Source organism: Augochlora pura, chromosome 10 (genome assembly GCF_028453695.1).
Source record: "Augochlora pura isolate Apur16 chromosome 10, APUR_v2.2.1, whole genome shotgun sequence".
NCBI classification, from domain to species: Eukaryota; Metazoa; Arthropoda; class Insecta; order Hymenoptera; family Halictidae; genus Augochlora; species Augochlora pura.
The window spans coordinates 23,325,381-23,346,059 of record NC_135781.1 but is presented as its reverse complement, the minus strand read 5'-3'; the positions used below and the strand labels follow the sequence as shown (position 1 = coordinate 23,346,059).

The 20,679-nt window shown below is 39.3% G+C and overlaps 1 protein-coding gene across 1 annotated transcript in view; it reads left to right on the top strand.

Annotated features, from left to right (window-relative positions):
• Positions 1-20,679, top strand: part of LOC144476529 (uncharacterized) — a 142,189-nt gene that overhangs the window by 85,182 nt on the left and 36,328 nt on the right. The window contains exon 3 of the mRNA XM_078193608.1: positions 18,367-18,511. Coding sequence (XP_078049734.1) covers positions 18,367-18,511 — 145 coding nt within the window. The remainder of the gene's footprint in view (positions 1-18,366; positions 18,512-20,679) is intronic.

The window sequence follows — 20,679 nt, the reverse complement described above, 5'->3', positions numbered from 1 at the left end:
CCTATATTACTCGATGTAAAACAGTTCTTTATAAACTGTTTTCCTAATTCACTAATTCTCCAATATTCAACATAAGTCACGTTTGTGTTTTCGTTGTTATACAAATGGATGCTAAGCGACTTATATCAATAAATTAAGTGAAACAAATAACTTTCTCATGCCGAGATAATAAGTTTTTTCCTATTTTATAAGAGAATACGTCGTCGCGTGAAATATATTCCTTATTTAAATCAATACTATTCTTATATCCATCGACTCGGTGAAATAGAATTGTCTACAAATGGAGAACGGTTCTATTTATATTCGCAAAACATTTCGTAAAATTTAGTTTCAGGCAAACGGATTCGAGGCCTGCGAGTTTTCGTGATCGAAATCAGAGAAAAACTCGAGTGTTTCGAGAGACGAAATTGAAATACCGTGATCTTCTTGACACACATATTTCGTAAACGTTAAAGCCCCGCGAAAGTCCGCGCGCGATTTTCCTCTTATTTGTCGTAGAAATAATATTGAAACGTGCCAGTGACCCTCCGTCAGTTTCGAGAAGTCTTATTTCAGAAAATCGAATACTTCGTAACTGCAAAAAGAGGTATGTACCCTCGCGGAATTGCAAAGTTGCTCGAAACTTTCCAGATTGAAAGCTGAAGTGCTTCAAGGGGCAAAACCGAGGACGAAGATTCGTGTAGCTGCCGCTGCCGCTGTTGCGAACAGTTTCGGAAAATCGATACTTTTTCCCGTGTTTACTTCCAGCGATTATGAAATTACACGAAACCGCAAAGAAGAAGCATATTGGATGTATCGAATACTTTAACTCGAGATCGACGGAAAGTCGATGTTGATACGAGTCGAAGGCTACGTCAGTTTTGCATGGGATACGTACTATTCAATGCTCAGAAGAAGTCTGTCGTCTCGGTAGAGAAATAAGGGATGGGATACGCTCGCTTCATTTGACAAATGAAATGACAACCTTTTTTTCATTAAATCGTAACTATTGAACAATCAAACCCACGAAAATGAGCATTCGGCTTGAGAATATCTAAGACAAATAATTTTAGATGAACAAATTTATTTGTTCACTATATATTTTCTAATTGTTTTAAATAAATGCGATGTTTTTTTTTTTAAAGAGAAGCGCTACTAGGATATTTGAAAAATTGGTAGATATAGTATTCCCTTTGCGACTAAGTCTTCCAAAATTTTGACACTTTAAAATTGACGAAATTAAAATAGGCGCGGAGTATGACGTGTACTACGACTCGGGCGGCCGAGGAATGTTGTAAGCGTAATTTGCAAACTTTTCATCATGGAACGAAAGAGTATTAAATTTTAAGGAACAAATATAAACCTATATTAACACTAAACTTACCGGCATTTTTCTATACCTAATCTTACCATAGGGGGTCATTTGACCCCTTATGAAATAAACGTAGATTTTTAGTAAAAAATTCTTTATTTATTTGTTAGAAATATTGTGCTAATTATTCGAGACGACTGCTCTTTTCCAAGGTTCTGGGGTAAGTGCCGTGCGGTCCAACACCGTCCTCTTACCAAAAAGCAATTGTGCTTTCCCCACTCCGTGGCCAGATCCTCCAAGAACAGAGTTTCATTCTTTGGCAATGCAACGACGGTTGCTTGCCTTCTCTAAACACATTTTCCATAAACAGTCAATGGCTCAACACTCGATAGCTGGGAGACCCACTGCGGTCATCAGCCGTCGCGTCGCATATCGCCAGGACTGTTTAGTCTCGCTTACCCTCCGGGCCACGTGCATCCTTGAACCCTGCCATAAATCCATCGACGACCGACCATCGTTCGGTCGTCTTTATCCCGAATTCTCTTTAAAAAATACGTTGCGCTAACATATTAAAGGAAATAATTTGCAACATCATTTCTGATTTCGTTGATTTCGCACACAATCTTATTTGACATTTTTTCCTGGATTAAGAATTATTATTTGTCGAATTCTTTCCAACTCTCTCACTAACCGTGCGGACATATTCAGGGTTGCAGTGAAACACAAGTCCAATTGAATGTAACAGAAATTGTCAAATGTTACTAAAACTGTCGTGTATTGTAACTACTTGTCGAACTTTATTTCTTGTAGGCTCTGATCTTTACACTCCGACTCTCAATATACGACTGTATTTTTTTTTACTACAGAGAACTCATTGGAGGGAGTGTTGCTTGTGAATCTCCGATAAGAGTCGGTTTTGTTTCTGCGTTAGGTCATATGGACCCGGTTGGGTCACATAGCACTTGAGAAAGAATCACTTGAGAAGCGTATCTGAATTTAGAACTAAGGTTCCAGTTGGAAAACTGATAAAAATTACGTAAACTTCGTACGGGGTCAAATGACCCCCCGTGGTACGTAAGGTAGGTAAAGAATTTTTGTCGGTAAAAAATAAGCTACGAGAAAAACGGAAAGTGGGAAATTGAATAATCGGATGATATAAGAATTTACAGAAAGTCAAATGACCGACAGAAATAACAATAAATGTACGAATTTAAAGTAAATTTTCAAAAGGGGTCATTTGATCCCGCTTGGTACGTTTAGTGTTAATCCTAAACATTATCGTTATACAGAACAAAATATTTTTGGAAAATGAGATTACGAAGGCTGCGACTACGTAGACATCATTCAGAGCGTTTTACTCGCAGCGATTTCGATTATGTAGAATGTTATGCTATTAGATGGATTTATTCCCCAACGATGATATCGACTTTTTTCTTTACCTTAACCCTCTATTTGCCCATGTAGCTTTCAGATTACATAGTAGTACATATATAGACATTTCACAAAATAATTTTAGATCTTTCACAAGATGGTGCATACATATTGATTATACGAGGCCTCTGAGATAACTAATAACCATGTTCATGTCGGTTTGCAGTACCATCAACGTAAAATACCAAAATAAATGGCTTACATGTTGTCTGCAGATAGATATTTAAGAAATAAATTTAGCCCATAGAGGGTTATATACAGAAATAGCAGCCGTATATCCTATTGGTACAGAATCCATTTTTAGTCTGAACTGATTCTTTTTGAACGCTGTGTGTAAAAACGCTTTTAAATCGTTGCAATCTGTACGACTGCCGAGAATACGCGGCGCGCAAAACGTGGCGATTTGGTAACCGTTTTGCACACGGCGTAGAAAACTGTGTATAAAAATGTCCGTAAGGTAAATTCTTTCTAAATATTTATAGTTAATTTTTTGGGATAAATGTAGCAGTTTTTTCTTCAAACTGCAACCATTTCTGCAATTATGAACAGAATTTGTTGAATTCATAATTATCAACAAAATTGTTTGTATTCATAATCATCAACAAAATTTGTTGTATTCATAATCATCAACAAAATTTGTTGTATTCATAATCATCAACAAAATTTGTTGTATTCATAATTATCAACAATATTCGTTTAATTCATAATTATCAACAAAATTCGTTTAATTCATAATTATCAACAAAATTTGTTCAATTGAAATGTCCCAGCACTAGCTGTCTGTGACGGCTAGTAATCACTGTTCTATAAGAAGTGGTTCAGGAAACAACGAATAATTTCGCCATTTTGTATGATTTTTACTTTTCAAACATTGAAAAACGAAGCTGAAACTTACATTTATTTCCTCTTAAAAGGGCTAAATACTTATGTTTAGTAATTTTCTATACGGAACTCTGAAATTATATATTTTAACGCCTTAGGGTGGTGACCACCTTAAAGAATCTCCTACTGTACTCGCACATGTCTGTAATGATTAGGAGCCACGAAAGCGGACTTCGAGAAAAAAATGGAAGTTTCCATACGTAACAACGTAGAGGATTCCTTTTGTAGAATCCGCAGACCTTCTCGCGAGAACTGCGGGCAGAGAGGCACGGAGAGAATTGCCACTGGCGCGGTAACGTTGCAATTAAATGCTGCAACGAGCCCCCCAATCGAAGAAGCGATATCGTTAGTTCGCGACAAAGCTGCTCGTACCATCGCGAGATCGCTGTTCTGATTCCCGAACGAAAATTTTCAGGTGGCCGCGGCAGGCGAGCAACCTCGAACGGTGGCACGAACCGTTTAATGGCGGCAAAAATGCCGCCGCTTTATGGGGCTTGTTCTGAGGAAACGGCGCGCATACGTCACAATTACAGCGTCTCGGTAGATCGTTCTTATCGAGGGAGCCGTTGAAATTTTTTGCCCGTACCATTAGACCGAGATATTTCGGACGCAGCGTTCGCCGGAGCAGAGTCTACGCTCGCGTTTCTATCTCGTAGAGGGACAATAATAATACTGTTCGAGAACGGTTCGGTCGTACCGTGAACACCGACCGTGTACATGTGCTCTAATTTGCAACCTAATCGTAATTACGCGCCGCCCTGTAATTGGATTAAACGGTGGAATGTGCAGTTCAGTTGCGAAAATACAGTTATCAGTACAATTATTAACACTTTGAGTGTCATGGCAGTCATACTCGAGAATTCGTTTTTGTTGCAATCTAATACACTCGGAAGACGGTGTTAGGATTCAATAGGACTCAAAATCATAATAATAGTGATAATAATAATGATATTTGTATTTAAAGTTTCGCAGCTTAGAAAATATACTTCAACTTTATTAGAGAATGTACAACAAATTGTTTAAATTACTGGCACTTAGAATAACAAAAAAATAAAAAGCTGACGTCCGTAACACAAAAGTTTGCACCTGATTTGAATAGTATGTAATTTCATAGATAGGATAAAATCTGCGATATTCAATTGTTATTTGAACAATATAATTTTGTTGTGTATTGACAATTTTTATGTTGTTTACCAAGTTGTATATTATGGAACGTTTACCAAGGAGTTTTTCGTTCCACGCTATGCTTGATTTCCATCAATAAAAAGTAACGTAACAAACACACGCGATAGAAATAACGAAAAAAAGCGAATAATTATAAAACGTGTCAATAACTTTTTACGCAGTCGATCGAGACTGAGAAACGACTGATTCACTTTTCGCACTGCAGCATCGCCGACGCGGCAACGGCTGTCAAAGGGGCGGAGATAAAACCCAAGAGGGCTGGCTCAACAGCCATATACGTTCTTCAGACATTCTGAAATAAGGATGAACAGCGTTTTTCTCAAAATCATCACTGTCACGTAGTAAAACGAATTCGGAAAGTTCACGCTCCAAAACTTATTTATTCCTTCGAACGCGGCGCGAAGCCCGAGTGTAGGCATTTCCCTCTGTCGCATCCTGAAGCCAAGCCGGGTTTTGCTCACTGGCTCGACTTCGTTGCAGCACTGTTTTTCGTTAATAAATCATAAACAAAGTCGCGGAATGTATTTTCGTTGAAGAAAAAAATTACTTCAAGTGACCTCAGAAACCCTTTATTTCTCGTACAATAATTTTGATACTTCCGTATAAAGGAGACCACCACCGACTACGATTTTTCATTCATTTAATAGTTTACGTTCATTTAAGAGGATTAAGTTCAGTATAAAGTTCAGTTAACTCGGCGCTGCTAAAATTTACTTCATATGAATGGAGTTCATATATATAAACGGAGTTCCACTGTAGTTACAAATTGGAGCACAGCGTGCGGATACTGCTAGGTAGATAAATAATTTAGCGATTCGTATTAAATAGGACAAGTCTCGCGTGACGAACCATTTTCATAATTATGACAAAAATGAACAGATGGAACACGAAACGGTAAAAATATTGTATTGATTTAAAAATATTGTTTTATTAATATTGTATTTCGCTACAGTTCCGTCACAAATATGGAAGACAAATATTATTTTGCATGAAAACTCACGATATATTTGTAGCAAATTTTAGCTTTATCCATCAATTTTTCAAAACATAATTACATGGCTACGTAGTTAACAAAGATCCATTGGTCTTTCTGCTTTCCCTAGCTGCAGAAATATTTAAAATTCGATTGCCGAAAATCTAGTGATAAGGTGACTGCAATCCGAAGGTTGATACCCGTCTATTCAACGTCGTAAAACAACGTGTTCTGATTCCATGTGTTTTCTCTGGACAAAGGTGGAGCAGTTGACGCGTTAAATTTGATATTTTACGGTTCGCGAAACCGTCGCCGGGATCGATAAATTTTATCGGAAATTCGAAGCTGCGGAATTTCGAAGATTTTGATAAGCTCGTGCGTTATGGTTGATTTCGCGTGATCGATGACGCGCGACATCGCAGTCGACAGGTTCCGGCGCGATGTCCTGCGACCCGATTGCGGTCACATTATTAAACCGCCGGCTATTCACGCACGCAGCCTCTAATACGGCGAAATGTACAGTTTGTACCGTGCAAATAGACCGTTTAGATCAAGTATAACGTGACTTCGCCGCGAGTCCGTGCCGCTCGACGATTGGTTTGCAATAATGTAATCTCAAATTGAGCTAACTCGGTGTCCGCCGAAAGCGGTGGCGGTGGCAGCGACAGCAGCTGCACCCGCGTTTAACTGCAATCGAGTCGGCTCGTCACGATTGTTCCGATTCGATCCGATACACGGTGAACTGGAAACCTGTTTTTCCTTCGTAACCTAAACGACTGCAACGTTATTTCAAGGTTTAACACGTTCGTGACTAATTGTAAGTGTCGAATCTGTACGTGCATCGCACATGTGTATTTTGGACCATGGTCTTTCACTTCCTAGAACAATACGTAAGCGAAGCACACGCGACGACACTTGGTCCTTCATATTAGTGTTGTAAACTAATGGTTCAGTGTACCATAATGTACACTTAATCACAGATACAAGTGTTGCAATATTTATAAGAATCTAACTTTGAGAAGATTTTCGAAAAATGTACAGGGTGCCACATTTGAAGTAACGCACTCAATTATCTCCTGAACTATAGTTCGTTTCAAGAAGTATTTCAAATGTACCTAACTCTGTAATGAAAGAGGCATCCAATAATGGTCGGAAATTTTGCTGGATGTACTTGTTCCCGTGATTTCTAGGTGACCTTGCTTTTTTCTTTTTAATGCAACCGTATATCTTATCTATGTAATCGGATAGTGCATTTCAAGATCAATTAATTAACCTCAATACTGTGGCTTTTGTACACAAACATTATCTCAAAATATACTGTATCGCACAACAAATCCATTATATTTAACTCCTTATACTGTGATTTGTTACAGATACGTTGACTATCATTTCTTCATCCTTAACAATTTTCCTAATAAAAAGAGACAATTTTTCATCCCATGTGCATGTCTTCTAATTTACTTTCATTCCTAGATTTAAACGAGTAACATTCATATTTATTAAATTATGTATCAAATTTTCATCACGAATTTGACTTATCGTTGTACAGGGTGATCCAATACAAACAATTTCGTATCACTTTGACAATTTATCTCTGCTGGGTGTAACGGAAGTTCCGAGACACTCTGTAACGCGAAGGGTTAATTCCGACCGCGCTAGTTCCACGGCTCGTGTGTGTTTTTTTATCGCGGGCGAGCTCGTTCCGAGGGTAAACGCGGCAAAGAAATCGTCTCGCGTTTGTCCGGCCGTCTCTTTATCCGGGAATTCGGTTTTCAATTACGTTCGCGAGGACTCGAACGGCGGCGTGTGTCTCGGCACGTTAGGAACGGAATAAAACCCTTAGGATTGAAAGCGATAAATCGCCGGTACGCGGTGCCCGCCGGCTGCATATTTTCCGCGGGAAACGACTGGCAATAATTCGAAGTTTTGTCGCGGCCGCATTTGTTACAGTCAACCGTACAAACGACGTAATTTGTAACCGGTGCCGTAACGATACGAAAACGTCGTTACACGTTGCTTTCCCATCGCTTCGTGTGATTTGATAAACGGGCCGGACGATATAGACGCGGACCTTCCACTACCTACCCCCGCCGCGTTACGATAATAACGTTGTTACGCCAATGAAATTAAGCTTATCGATTTTCGGCAAATTTAATGCGCGTAATTTACAAGACTACTCGATAAGCATTCCCAGACCATCGAACGGTTTCTAAACTGGTAATCGATACTCGCGTTACCGTGTAACCGATACGCTACTCTTTTTGGCCTAAGGCTATCCAATGTGGAGCGTATGAAATTTAGCTTCGGCAGGTACGGGGGACGTAACAGCGCACAGTGCTCTGCTGTATTAGGTACAAAAAGTTGGGCACAACACGGTATTGTTTGTCAGTTCTTTTTATATATATTCACATATCATGTTCTACATTGAAAGAAATTTTGTAACGCTAAGTTTTCTCTTCGCCGGTTTCTGATATATCGCTCGGCTATATCCGATCTTATATCTTTTATATCCGATTCAGATGTCGTGTTCAATTTTTATTTACAGATGCTTTTGAGGTATATAATTTTCACCAATTTATTTGATCGTTTGTCTATTATTTATTTATTGCGACATTCTACATTTGTAGAGTTGTCATAAAAGAAATTTTTTTACGGTATCCAAGTAAATCCCGATGTTCTTCGTTACGTCATTGGAAGCAGTAAAGGATTCTGTTAACAATGCAAACAGAATTGACTGCTAGGATATTCCAATTCAGCAGTTACATTATTTTGCTGCATTGCGATGTATGGAGCAAAATAAGAAATATTAAACGACATACTATTATATAAGACTGTGATTTATTAAATGAGAAGAAACCAAAATAGTTTGTCATCTCTTCATTACTACTTTGATCTGTTTATAATTACTTTTTCCAAATTGAAATACTATAAATAACTTAATAGATATATACTTTATAAATCTAAATGGAGATTTTTATAAATATATTATATTTTTAAAATGTGTCTGCTTGACATTAAGTATTATATCCTTAATAAATAACGATACCAAACAAAAACAGGATTACCACGTATCCAATCTTCACTCAATCGACGAGTAACTGCATGCGCGATCATCAAATGCGTGCGCGAGACAGAGAGTTCGTATCCGTTTCACCGACGTTAGTTTCGTCGGATTCTTCAAAACAAGCGTAATTCCGTATTTCCTTAGCTTCCTCTAAATTTTACATTTTTCCATAAAACCAACTGCCAGCCGTTTCTTCCGTGACTCCGCGGGTGAAGATAACGTACAGCCTACGCCATAGGGGCGATTACAATGACTCATAAAGTTAACAATGTGCCTTGTAAATCTTATAATATGTTTATAGCGGCTGTAAACGCGGACATTTAGTATTTGCGTCGTATTTATCGTTGCACTCGAGTTCGCGTCGTAAAAGAATTGAAGCGGGAGCAACGCGACGCCGATATATTCGCGCGCGAGCTGTTTACGTTGGAACGCATCGCACAGCTTCAGCTAATTAGCCTGAAAAAGGGCTAAACGCTTTTTAGCCAGGCGAATCTTCTTCGCGAACAGTTCGGCGATATCAGCAAAATTTTCGTACGTGCGTACGCGATGATCCGCTCCGTGGAAGTTCGCGATGGTTCTGCTAATATTATCACTCGTCGCGTTCTGAATCAGTGATAGCGAGCGTTAATTACTTTCGTAATTAGGAATTGCCAGCGAGCCGGTTGCCGAGGCTCCCTGTAAAACGGCGAACACATCTAGTAGCGCGCCGAAGTTCGTTGGTCGGCTATTCAAGCCGTGTACACGTCGAATTTGTTTTTGATAATTCGACGCCGCGCAGTGTTTCTCGAGCGTACCGATGTTTTAGGACAACAATTATAACTTCGAAACTAATTGAAATAAATTAATCATTTTTTAAGACGAATCCAAAGGTGCATAGATTTGTACGCAAATAATATAGCAGTTCTGTTGATATCGTAACTTTTTAGTAACTGTGTTTCAATTAATATTTAATCGGAATATTTTTTATTAAAAATTATCGTCGGTATATGAAGTGTACAAGAAAAAGGTTACAATATTTACCCAAACCTCTTGTAGTGGAATGTTCTGAATTAAATGAATCGCAAGTTAAATTGAAGTTAATTAAGCGTACATTTCAGGAATTTAGTAGATGTGTAACTTTTGCTCAAAGGAACTGAATTTACGTTAAATAATTAAATCATTCCACGATCAAAATCGAACTCAAAAGGTACTTAATACTTTCGATTGAATAACCCGCTGTAATTTATGTTTATTTCCGTGTACCTCCAATAACGTAATTACCTTCTTGACTACCTTCAAGAAACGAACGAAAAATTGAAGGTAAATAGATCGTGATCCTTAACAATCTATTTTCTAGGCACTAAAGGCTATTCTCTTGTTGTTGTTTTTTTAGATTCTTCCCGTAGAAATAAAAATTTCATCGGAAAGAATATCAACGTTTAGTATATTTTCCATTAAACGCGTCAATTTCCAGGACGGACCGACCTCAACAATATTCTTCATTATATTTCGTGGAAATTATATGTACCCCCGTAACTCATTAAAATTCTTTCCTATCCGGACGTTCGGAGTAATTGTGTAATTATCTCGGCTCCCGCGATCTCGAGGAAAAAATAATAGGAAATTTTTAACTGATAACCGTCCGCTGCTCTCGACAAGTTAAGATTAAATTTTCTATCAAAGTTTTTAGGTTACGTACCCTTAATTATCTTGGAACCGAGTTCTCCGACCGGCAAGTAGGATCGCAATTAAAAATATCGCAGAAATAAAACATCGGCCGGACGCTGCACCGCGTGTAAGTTCTCTTGTATACATATACATATATATATATATATATTCAGCCAGTTTGCAAAATTCCGGCCAGTGTTATCGTAAACGCGTCCCGTGTCGTAGCTGCGAAAGTTGTGGCCGATTTATTAAAAGTTTTAGCGTCGCGGAGCATGCGGGACATTTTGTCAGTTCTCGCACAATTATCTCCCCGCGTTGGCTTTTTGTTCATGGCAATCGTGACTTCTATGTTACGATGAAATTTACGCTCGCAATTAGTTCTCCGTTCGCGGGAACGAGACGAATCCGTGCGCGGCTCTTATTTTGACGAGAGGAAGCTGTCCATGGTTTTCGTGATGGGGTCGTTTCATCCAAAACTCGACGCTCTCTAAGAGCCGTGTCTCCAATATGTCGCAATCTTTAGCAGTATGCGAATGCACATCGAAAGATTATTTAAAACGTTCGAAATTGTCAATGTTATATGTCTGTTAAATAAAGCGTCGACCTTTTTTCATTAACACTAGGTTTATGTGTCGATAAAAATATTTGTCGTTAAAACGGGAATCGATGTAAATATTTGTCGGTGATTTCAACGCGTCGATAAATCAACAATGTTGGCGAAATGCAGTATCGTCGAAATCGCGAAAACATTGTCGGTGATTTCAACGTAACCATCTTACACGGTTACACTCTTTACAACGATAGCTGGAGTGGCCAGTTGCTGTATCTTCGGTTTATTTTCAGACATAATTAGTTTTACATTTACCTATGCATTTAATTATATATTTTTACATTCGAAAATGAGCAAAATAGAAGAATAAAAATATTTAGTACATCATTTCCAATAAATATAAAGTTAATTGTGCCAGAAATCAAATTAAAGGCGCAGCATTTGTTCACCCCCCAATAACCACTTCAGTACTCCAGATTTTCAATTAGTCGCTTCGATCTCTCTTACCCCCAAAAAGTGCTCGATTCTGCATGGAATGGCTCCGTAGTAAACGCGCTCTGCTTGTCTTGCAGCAACCTCCGAAAAAGTTTCTCATTTCCCGGGGCCGTGTACGCGGTAGAACCGATTTTCGATAGCAATTTCACGCGGGCGTACTCGCGGTAATAGTTTCATTACTTGCCGTGTTAACAGTGAACACCGGCGGCTGGAATGAAATACAGAATGCACGCACGCCGTCGGAATATTAGAAATACTAACAGAAGTTTTATTGGCGCGCAACGGCCCCGTGTCGATACTGCAATCTTCCGCCGCGCCGCCGCGTGTTTGCCCGTATCCGCAAGCTCTCCGAGACCCAGACTCGATTTTATAACGCGCAATTTTTTTACGCGAGCCGACAAGGACCGGTTGTGCCCGACAGGGCCAGATGCGCACCATTTTCGACAATTAAAGCGCACCTTTCTCGACAGGCTATTGTCTTTTTTTTGTGACGTTTTGATACGCAGCGCTTAAAAGCCTTGATGTTCAAAGGAACGCGAACAACGGTCAAATCTCTGGAACGTATCCCATTTCAACGTTGATATTCCACCGTGTAACGATCGCGCTCGCATTTCAATCCAGAAAGTCGCATTATACTGATACAGTTTTATCCTCGCATTTTCTTTTCCCTTTTTTCGGTTGCTTTATTTCTACGCTTTCTCGTTCGACTCGGATGCCTGCGTAAACGTTGTTGCTCAAACTTTAACGCTTGCGAAGCTTTCGCTGATCGTGTAACAACCATGTCTGCTCTCTCTCAGGCTGCATAGTATAGTATAAATCATGATCCGATTGTACTCGTCATAAATACTATTTCTGCGATACTAAAAGCAGTATATTTGGAACAGAATTGATAATTTAAAATATTGTAATATCTAAGATATGCTAAAACATTATTCGATTTGTAACAACACGTTAATGTAATTCCTGGTAAAATATAATAATTAGAACGCCTATCAAAATGCAACAATGTTTTCGAACTGGATCTGCGACTTAAATTTTTGTAAAATGGTATATAGTCTAGTTTACTGTGCAATGACTAAAATAGTTTTTTCCTTTAATTGTTCTATCAGACATTCTCCAGTAAACTAGTTCCTTCAACATTTGAAAACAATTGAAATCATTTACAGCAGTTTTAAAAATGGTTATAGCTTCGTGAAAGGTTTTCGAATGCTTTTCACCAACAGATATCTTGTCGCTGTAATTGTAGTTGGAACACGGTTAAACTTTAAAGTCAGTTATTTAACCCCTTCGTTTGCATATTAATTCTGCGATCTCACGTGAATTATACGTATATTTCGAGGATGCGAAATGTGATACGAGACTTTAAGTTTCAATGTAATATGACTAACGCGAAATAGGGATATGTATACCGACGATAATTTTGAATATGATTTAGAGCAAATTAAATATAACCGATTTCCAGAACTCGAGGAAAGCCAGCGGTGAAGAATGACTTTCCTGTCGTGTAAATTACGCTGATGACAAAAGAAGAGAAGAATGGTTGCGGTGCTTCATACGTGAAATGCGGGTCGCTGCTGCGAACGGGGGCTGGTTATGACACTAGAAATAATGTCTATGACTATCGTAAATAAATTTATACGACTTGGAAATAATACTTGTCTAACATTCTAACGTCACCGTTGTTTCGTTTAATCGCCAGAAAAAGATAATTATAGTAAATAATTTTAATTAAACTCTTTCAATTTGATAAAATCCAAACATTTTGAAGTACTTTTCTTCATTACTCCATTCAACCGAAGTTTCAGCAATTATTGTATTTCAGAATTTAAAATACGACAGTTTATTAGCGAAATCGTCCATTTTGATCGGCACGGTAGATTTAATATTAGTTAACGTTGCAATCGCGAAGAAAATTTAATGTCGACGGATTAAAAATGTCGACGGCCCCAGGTCCCGGATTCCCACATTTCGAGGCTCGAACAATTGCGGGACCGTCACATTTATTTTGCCGAGATCCGCGGGCACATCGCTGTAGCGAATTAGCCGGCGATATTTCTAGAGGTATCGCGCTGGGTTGTCCAGCATTCCGCAATTAAAATCACTTCATTCGCGTAAATCCGCGAATTCGACGGCGACCGACCATGCTGCGTCGGAGTACGTGCTTGAATTTTAACGTGCCGCGGAGGCGTCGCGCGCAACCAGCTGACTTTTAATTATTTCTGTTTACGCGACACGACAAGATCGCGGTCGCTTCCGCGCTTGCTCCTCGAAACGGCGAGGTAACGGAGATAATTAAAGATGGATTATCCGCATTTAGCCGGAGTTCCTCTAAGACCTTCTTCGCACGGTAATACACGTATTTAATAGAAATATCGTGATACACGACGATGCAGGATGGATACAGGACGATCGATACCGTTCGACTTGTCGTTGACGAAACTGATCGCACAACGATTTTCATAACGCGATTCTACCGATTTTGTGATCATTATCTCACGATTCCTGTGGACATCAGTTGTTGACAGCAATCTTTTTCGTGCGAACTCAACAGAAATGTAATAACATTTTTTTAAACTGGACCACACGATTCGAATGTTTGAGATTCGTTGGTTTACCAGACAGTGTAGAACGAATTTTTCCAAAAAATGCAATTAGTTGGGAGATAATTTTTTAACTTTTTTTCCGAGGTCGAAACGACATATTTGAGTTCAGTTTATTTCAAACTGGCATCCTTTCGTGTTGAAAGGCAACGATATATACAGTCTATCTTTGTCTGTTCTAGCGGCGTTTCAATTGTCCGAAACCTTAGGCGGGGATAATGTCATGCCGAAAAACATTCGAAGGCTACCGCGCGTCGCGTTCCCTATGAGTTTTTGTTTTAGTTACGTTTCATTCTCGACATCGGACAAAGCACGTTTTCCTTTCCGTATTATATTGTGTATTTCTAATTTTATATTTGTTTCTCAAATTAAATCGTTATTTTACCAAATACGTGTGTGTACTGCGTTTTATTAACTGTGAATCTACAACATTTCGAGATTCCGTTATCTGGTGCACACCACAACGGTGCACTTTTACCGTTCGAAGAGTGATTAATTATCTTCTAAAAGTCACATGACTGGCAGTCTGTAATGTCTTTTATCGACGGTGGTGAAGGAGACATCGGCAGTCTACAGTCCTTTTAGAAATATTGGCAACCTGTAAGTGTATAGTATGGCTGAGAGTGTGTGGTATGTAAGAAGGAGTGTGCGGTTGTATTAATGTATAGTAATAAGATAGCATGAATGCATGGTTGTGTGCGTGAAACAAATGAATGATTGGGATTATCGATCGGGCGAGGGACAACGGAACGAGGTGGCCACACTTCTTCGGTGACGCCACGTGGGAACAGACGTTTTATGTATATCTTTGTTAAATAAAAGTTCATATTATTCCGTTAACCAAGTTCCTTACAAATCAGAAATGGGATCAAGGATTCACAAAAGCTATAAATCGTGATTGTGTTGTGAACATTTACTGTCTAACGATTTTTTTTTTTCTGTGTGACTTCCCCGTGGCTTCCTGAGTGATTTTCTGTGTGATTTTCTGAGTGATCGGTTTGTAATTTTCTGGATGACTTACCCAGTAGTGAAATGATCCGGTAGTGAAAGAAGTAATTGTACATTACAATTGTACGATTATACCCTACAGTGAAGAAAGTAGTTGTAATTTTTTAAATAAAATACAAACTACTTACTTATTCATCATTTTGTCACCACCGAAACAGGTTCCATCAGAGATAGTACGCGTATGCCATCGCTTCTCACAGTCTCCAAAACATTTTTCTCGAATTCTCTTTTATGACTTCAATCCACTCGAAACGCCTTCCCCGTAGTGGTAATTTGCGTATATGAAATAGAAGAAACGGAGTCATATCTGGTGAATACGGCACTTGTTCGATAACGTTTGTTGGCTTTTTGACAAAAAGTTTGCGTATCAAGATCGATGTGCCTGATGTAGCATCATTGAAATGCAAAATTGAATTGTAAAATTGTCTGCGCAAATCTGGCCGTTTCCGACGAATATTATTGCACAAATGCCTCATGACGATCAAATAATGTTCTTTATTAGCCGGTTGTCCATCCAGCACGGAGGAGAGTTTATATAGACTTTTGCCATGTCTCCGATATTCCCCCGAATTACCTAACATCACTGATTAGAGTGAACAGATCACAAACTGACTTTCCGATTTCACCCCATAACCCGATCGAGATTCGAGTTAAAACTTAACACAGAATGTCTCGTCTCGATGCTCTATCGAACGGCGACATAATTCGACTGAAATTACCATTAAAAATATTAACGAAATTCCGGTCATTTTCCTCGCGAAAAACCGTGGCGAAAGAGGCATTGGCAAACAGAATCTCAAAACTGCACAATCTTCGGTCACGCACAATTGCCTTAACCCTTTGCACCACGATTCCTTTCACGCTGCATTGATTAGCACTTATTTGTCGTTAATATTTTCCTTAATAAGACCGTCCAATTCTTCCTTCTTTTATTGTTTTTGTGCACTTCCGTTTTCAAACTTTGATAACAGTAGAATAAAATTTGATTTTGATTTAATCTAAATTAAAAATATTCACGCATTTAGTAGATCTTGCATGAAAGTATCACGAGCCCGACTCGTTATTATAGTGCAAGAGGTTAATCCTCTTCTCGTAATACCAAGCAACGAAGCCTCGAGAGGCAAAGAAACGAAGTCTTCGCGCCTTGTTTTCTTCATTTTTCTTCGGTTTAATTCTGTTTCAAGCAGTCCGTAAGACGCAACAAGTCTTGGACGAATTAGCCGTTCGGATAAAATAAATCGCATCGACATACTAAATGTTCAGAATCCATCGCCACCTCTCCCGTTAATCGGCTGAGGAAATAACTCTCGCGATCGAACGACGTTCTCTCGCGAGGGGAAGCGATCATTCCGATCAGGGTGCTCGGACCACGGCAGTCCACGGATTGTTTACGCAATCAACCTCTCTGTTCCAGGTGTTCGCTTTTGCAACATTCCTTGCGTCGGCGTCTCCGCTGCGTTCCTTTTTCCTTTTACCAAAGCTGGGAAACACGGAGGATAAATATTGTTGCGCATATATCGATAGCGGTAATAGAATCCTCGCAGTTCGATACCGCGCGCGCGCGCGCGCGCGCGCTGTTTTCTCTACTGTTGCAAAAAGAATGTCGTTGTTGTTTGCACAGCCCGGCGGCTGTGTATTTACGCGTTACAGTTCTGTTTGCTTATCCGGTGTAGCCGGCAGCAATGTTTAAAGAGCAAACCGTCGATGAAAAACGCCGGCGGGGGCGTTTCATTTTTTTCGGCGCGGGTATTTAGAAATTCCGTGATTCGGAGAGGTTCTTCGGGGCGCGGCTGTACAGGAAGTTCGTTTACGTTTGGTGTTTAGCCATAACGAGCTTTAAAGCGTTACCGTGACTCTCGTTAAAAGTTCCGACTGGAAACCGCATATACTTATCCGCTTACCCCGCGGAGCTTAGTTTATGGAACGCTTTAAGAAATTCCGTCCGGACGCCTTAAGGGCAGATTAGAGTTTGTGAAACCTTTCAGGAAATTCTGTTCTCTGTTCGTCACGGCGCACGGTGTTTCCCATCGCGGTTGAAACTACAAAACGTCGTTCTGTTTAATCAGAGATCGCCGTATCGGGGTCCTTCGTGTCGCTAATTGCGATTCTGAACTTAACATTTTTGAAAACACTAAATTATGAATTTAGCCCCTATCGTCATAGTTAGCATGATTAGAATTTTTTCTATTGGGAGATCTCCTAAAAAGACAATTTATATTTGTCGTGTCTCTACATTCATTTCAATGTTTAAATACTGATGACGAAGAAAACAGAATTCTATTCCGATTAAGAAGAACGGAATAGCATTTTTCATCACGTGCCGGACTCGTTAAAGTTTGATTTTATATCTAATGGATTACTTTCACTACAAATTTGATAAACGAATAAATAAGTAAAGTTACCATTAACCCTTTGCACTGTAATAACGAGTCAGACTCGTGATAGAGACTTCAGGTTGGATCCATTAGATATTAATGTTATTAATCTCTTCTAACTCGAAATAAAATTGAAGTCTTCTGTTATCTATTAAGAACTTCTGTGCTAATCGCTTACATGTAAATATTCTACTTAATTCCACGAGTAACACCTATTTTTCAGAATTGAAATTAAATGACTAGGGTAGATGTCCCAGTTTCCCTAACCTCAGAATAAAAACGTATAGGAAAAGTTTTATATGCACATCGGTACCTCTCCCTGAATCTTACACGTGACAGGTAAACATAATTAATTTGCATATAAAACTTTACTTTTTCTATATGTTTTTAATACGGTAAAGGGAAATTGGAACAAACGCGGTAACTAGGACATCTACCCTATTTTCAGAATTATGCACCTCTAACTTTACGTTTCCGCAGCATTTTTCGCATCGCAAATAATCCACGGCAAATGAAGAGAAACTCTGTGCTTTGACCATTTTGCAGGCATAAATAACAAAATATTCGTATCTCGGCTTTTCGACATTAATAGAGACTCGACAATTATATTTATACAATCCCCAACGAGAAGATTCGTTTTCACGGATTTGGTCGCGATTTCGTCGTCCGGGGACGCTGTGTGCGGCACGTTACGCGTGCTCGGTGGTCTTTTTTTCGCGCCGTTGCGACCGCGGATATTGTTTGTTTTCAGTTCTGTTTCCTTCCAGCGGATTTTATATATCTGAGAAAAACGATGGTGCCCGACAAAAATGATAAACGCGAGAGATGTTTGCATCTAACGGCCGTTGTTTCTCTCGTTTTGCAGGCGGACTTCTCCTGTAAAAACACGGAGCAGACTGTGGGCGCGATTTATACTCGCACGAACTTCGTAACGCTGAAATACGTCACCGACTCCTGGGGCACTAAAGCAAATGGCTTCCGTCTCGTTATCACTGCCGTCAAGGATCCCAGTGAGTACTCTTCTTTACGTATACACACAATTTCTCTTTTTCATTCACTTGTGGAAGCTAGAAAATCGGGATCGGCCCGCTATGGGGCATGAGGCGCCGAAAGCTGTAAGGGTCGTTTGTAAGTACTAACGTAAATAAACGAAAAATATGCAGACAGTTAGTGGAAGGTTTGTGTCATAATATGGTGTAATTTGTTTTTCGTTTTTATTGATTTTTAACACGGCTGTTCGACGCCAAAGGGACAGTCTACTTTAGAATTATTGGACTATAATTTGACTCTTGTTGTTCTCTCAATTTGACTTACTGTTGATAAGAATAAGCGCAATTTGGTTTTGGTAGTAAATATTAATTTTCTTTGACTCATATGTCGTTTAACAATTTTATTTTTATCTCAATCCTTTGCATAAGATTTTTTCATCTTTCTTTTACAATTCTGACTATTATAAAAATATTTCTACGAGAGATTTATCATAGAAATTGCACGAATCTTGTTATTATAAAACAATACATATTGGCTGCGTTTAAGGCTCGGTAGTTCTATTGTTATCGAAACAGAAATTATGAACGAAAATATCTAGCAGTACATACTGGAAAAATGTACGAATACTTAACATATTAAAAATTCATTCTTTTCTGTCGTTAATTTTTTTGGAAATTACATAATCAATATTCGTATTTTATAATTATAGTTTTATTCATAAATGTTATTAGAAATAGATGCTATTTTTACTAATACGTCTACCGTGTGTAAAATTGACACTTCGTAAAACTCAATATAATAAGGGGTAAATAATTTCTGTCACTAAATATTTCATTGGAAATAAAGATAAACACATTTACATAGTTTTACGTTACATGTTTTCTTTTCATTGAAATAATTAATAGGTATGTTTCACGTTATAAAGATAAAAATCACGAAGTCTTAGGTAAATTATCCTAAAAATAGCATAATAATGTAAAAATAGCGTGAGATTAATACGAGAAGAGTTGAGGGTTAATGAGAGCACATGTGAAAAGCGTGATTGCAAAATATCAAGTAACCGGGTATAAATATTTGATTTCAATTAGAAAATCTTCCTCGCCGCTTTCGGGTAATTCCAGCACTATAGCGCAATTGTGCGCGTTTCAAAAATTTCTTTGATTATCTCGCCGGCTAAGCCAGAGTTCTCGGGCGCGGCTACAATTTTTCCCTTGGTATTTACGAATATTGCGATGCAAATGAGTTGGAAAGAAGTTTCAGTTTCGAGTGACTTTCCGTAAGAAAGTAGAACGACCGTCCTTTCTTTCCCAGATTCGAGAAAGCCCTCTTTTGAGAATGTTCTGCTCGAGTCGGTTCCGCTTAATGAAGTGGTTAATGCCCCGTGATTAAAAAAGAACTCCGCTAGCCGGACGGAGAAAGAAATTCGTCGCGAAACATTTTTCCATTGTGCCGGCTGCTGATAAGATTCCTCGTCCCGTTTCGAACCACGTTTCGAAAACGCGACGAACCGTGACAATTCCACGGTGTGGGCGACTCGGCGTAGGGCGGCTTTTATCGACGCGGGGAATCACGCGAGATGAAAATATGCTCGTGACCGGTTGTTACGAAAGAGTGGAGGAGCCAATTACGGGGCCGAAACGGAAACAAATTCGATCCGATAAATATTGCAGCAGGCGAGCTGAAACTCTCCGCGGAACGGAGGACGGAAATAAACGTGGAACAGCAAGTTAACAACGCCGCCTATTAACGGTCTTCGAATAACGGTCTCTCGTTATTTTGTGGAACGGGTCACAATGCCCCCGGTAATTTTAAATTAACAGCAACGCCATGACGGAAGATAATACTGTCATCCGGTCGAATAAAATTCGCCTCTATCCGCCCGTTCTCAGTTGGAAACGAGTAAGATCGTCGTCCGGGAAATCTCGGTGAAATTCTAACGCTGAAACTCCGTGATAAATTAAACGCGACGTTTCGCTTCCAGCACGAATTTTCCTGCCGGCTCCCCGGTTCTCGGTTCTGGGGCGGGCGGGAGGGGTTGAAAAGTACGAGTGTACAAGCCGAGACGAGAGCTACGAGCCCGGAGCTGGATCTCTGGAAAACAGATTTACTGAGCTCCTTTCCCCGGCATCGATCATCGGGCCACTGAAAAAGTCCTTTATTCCGCAGCGCCGGTGTTTCCAGTTAACAA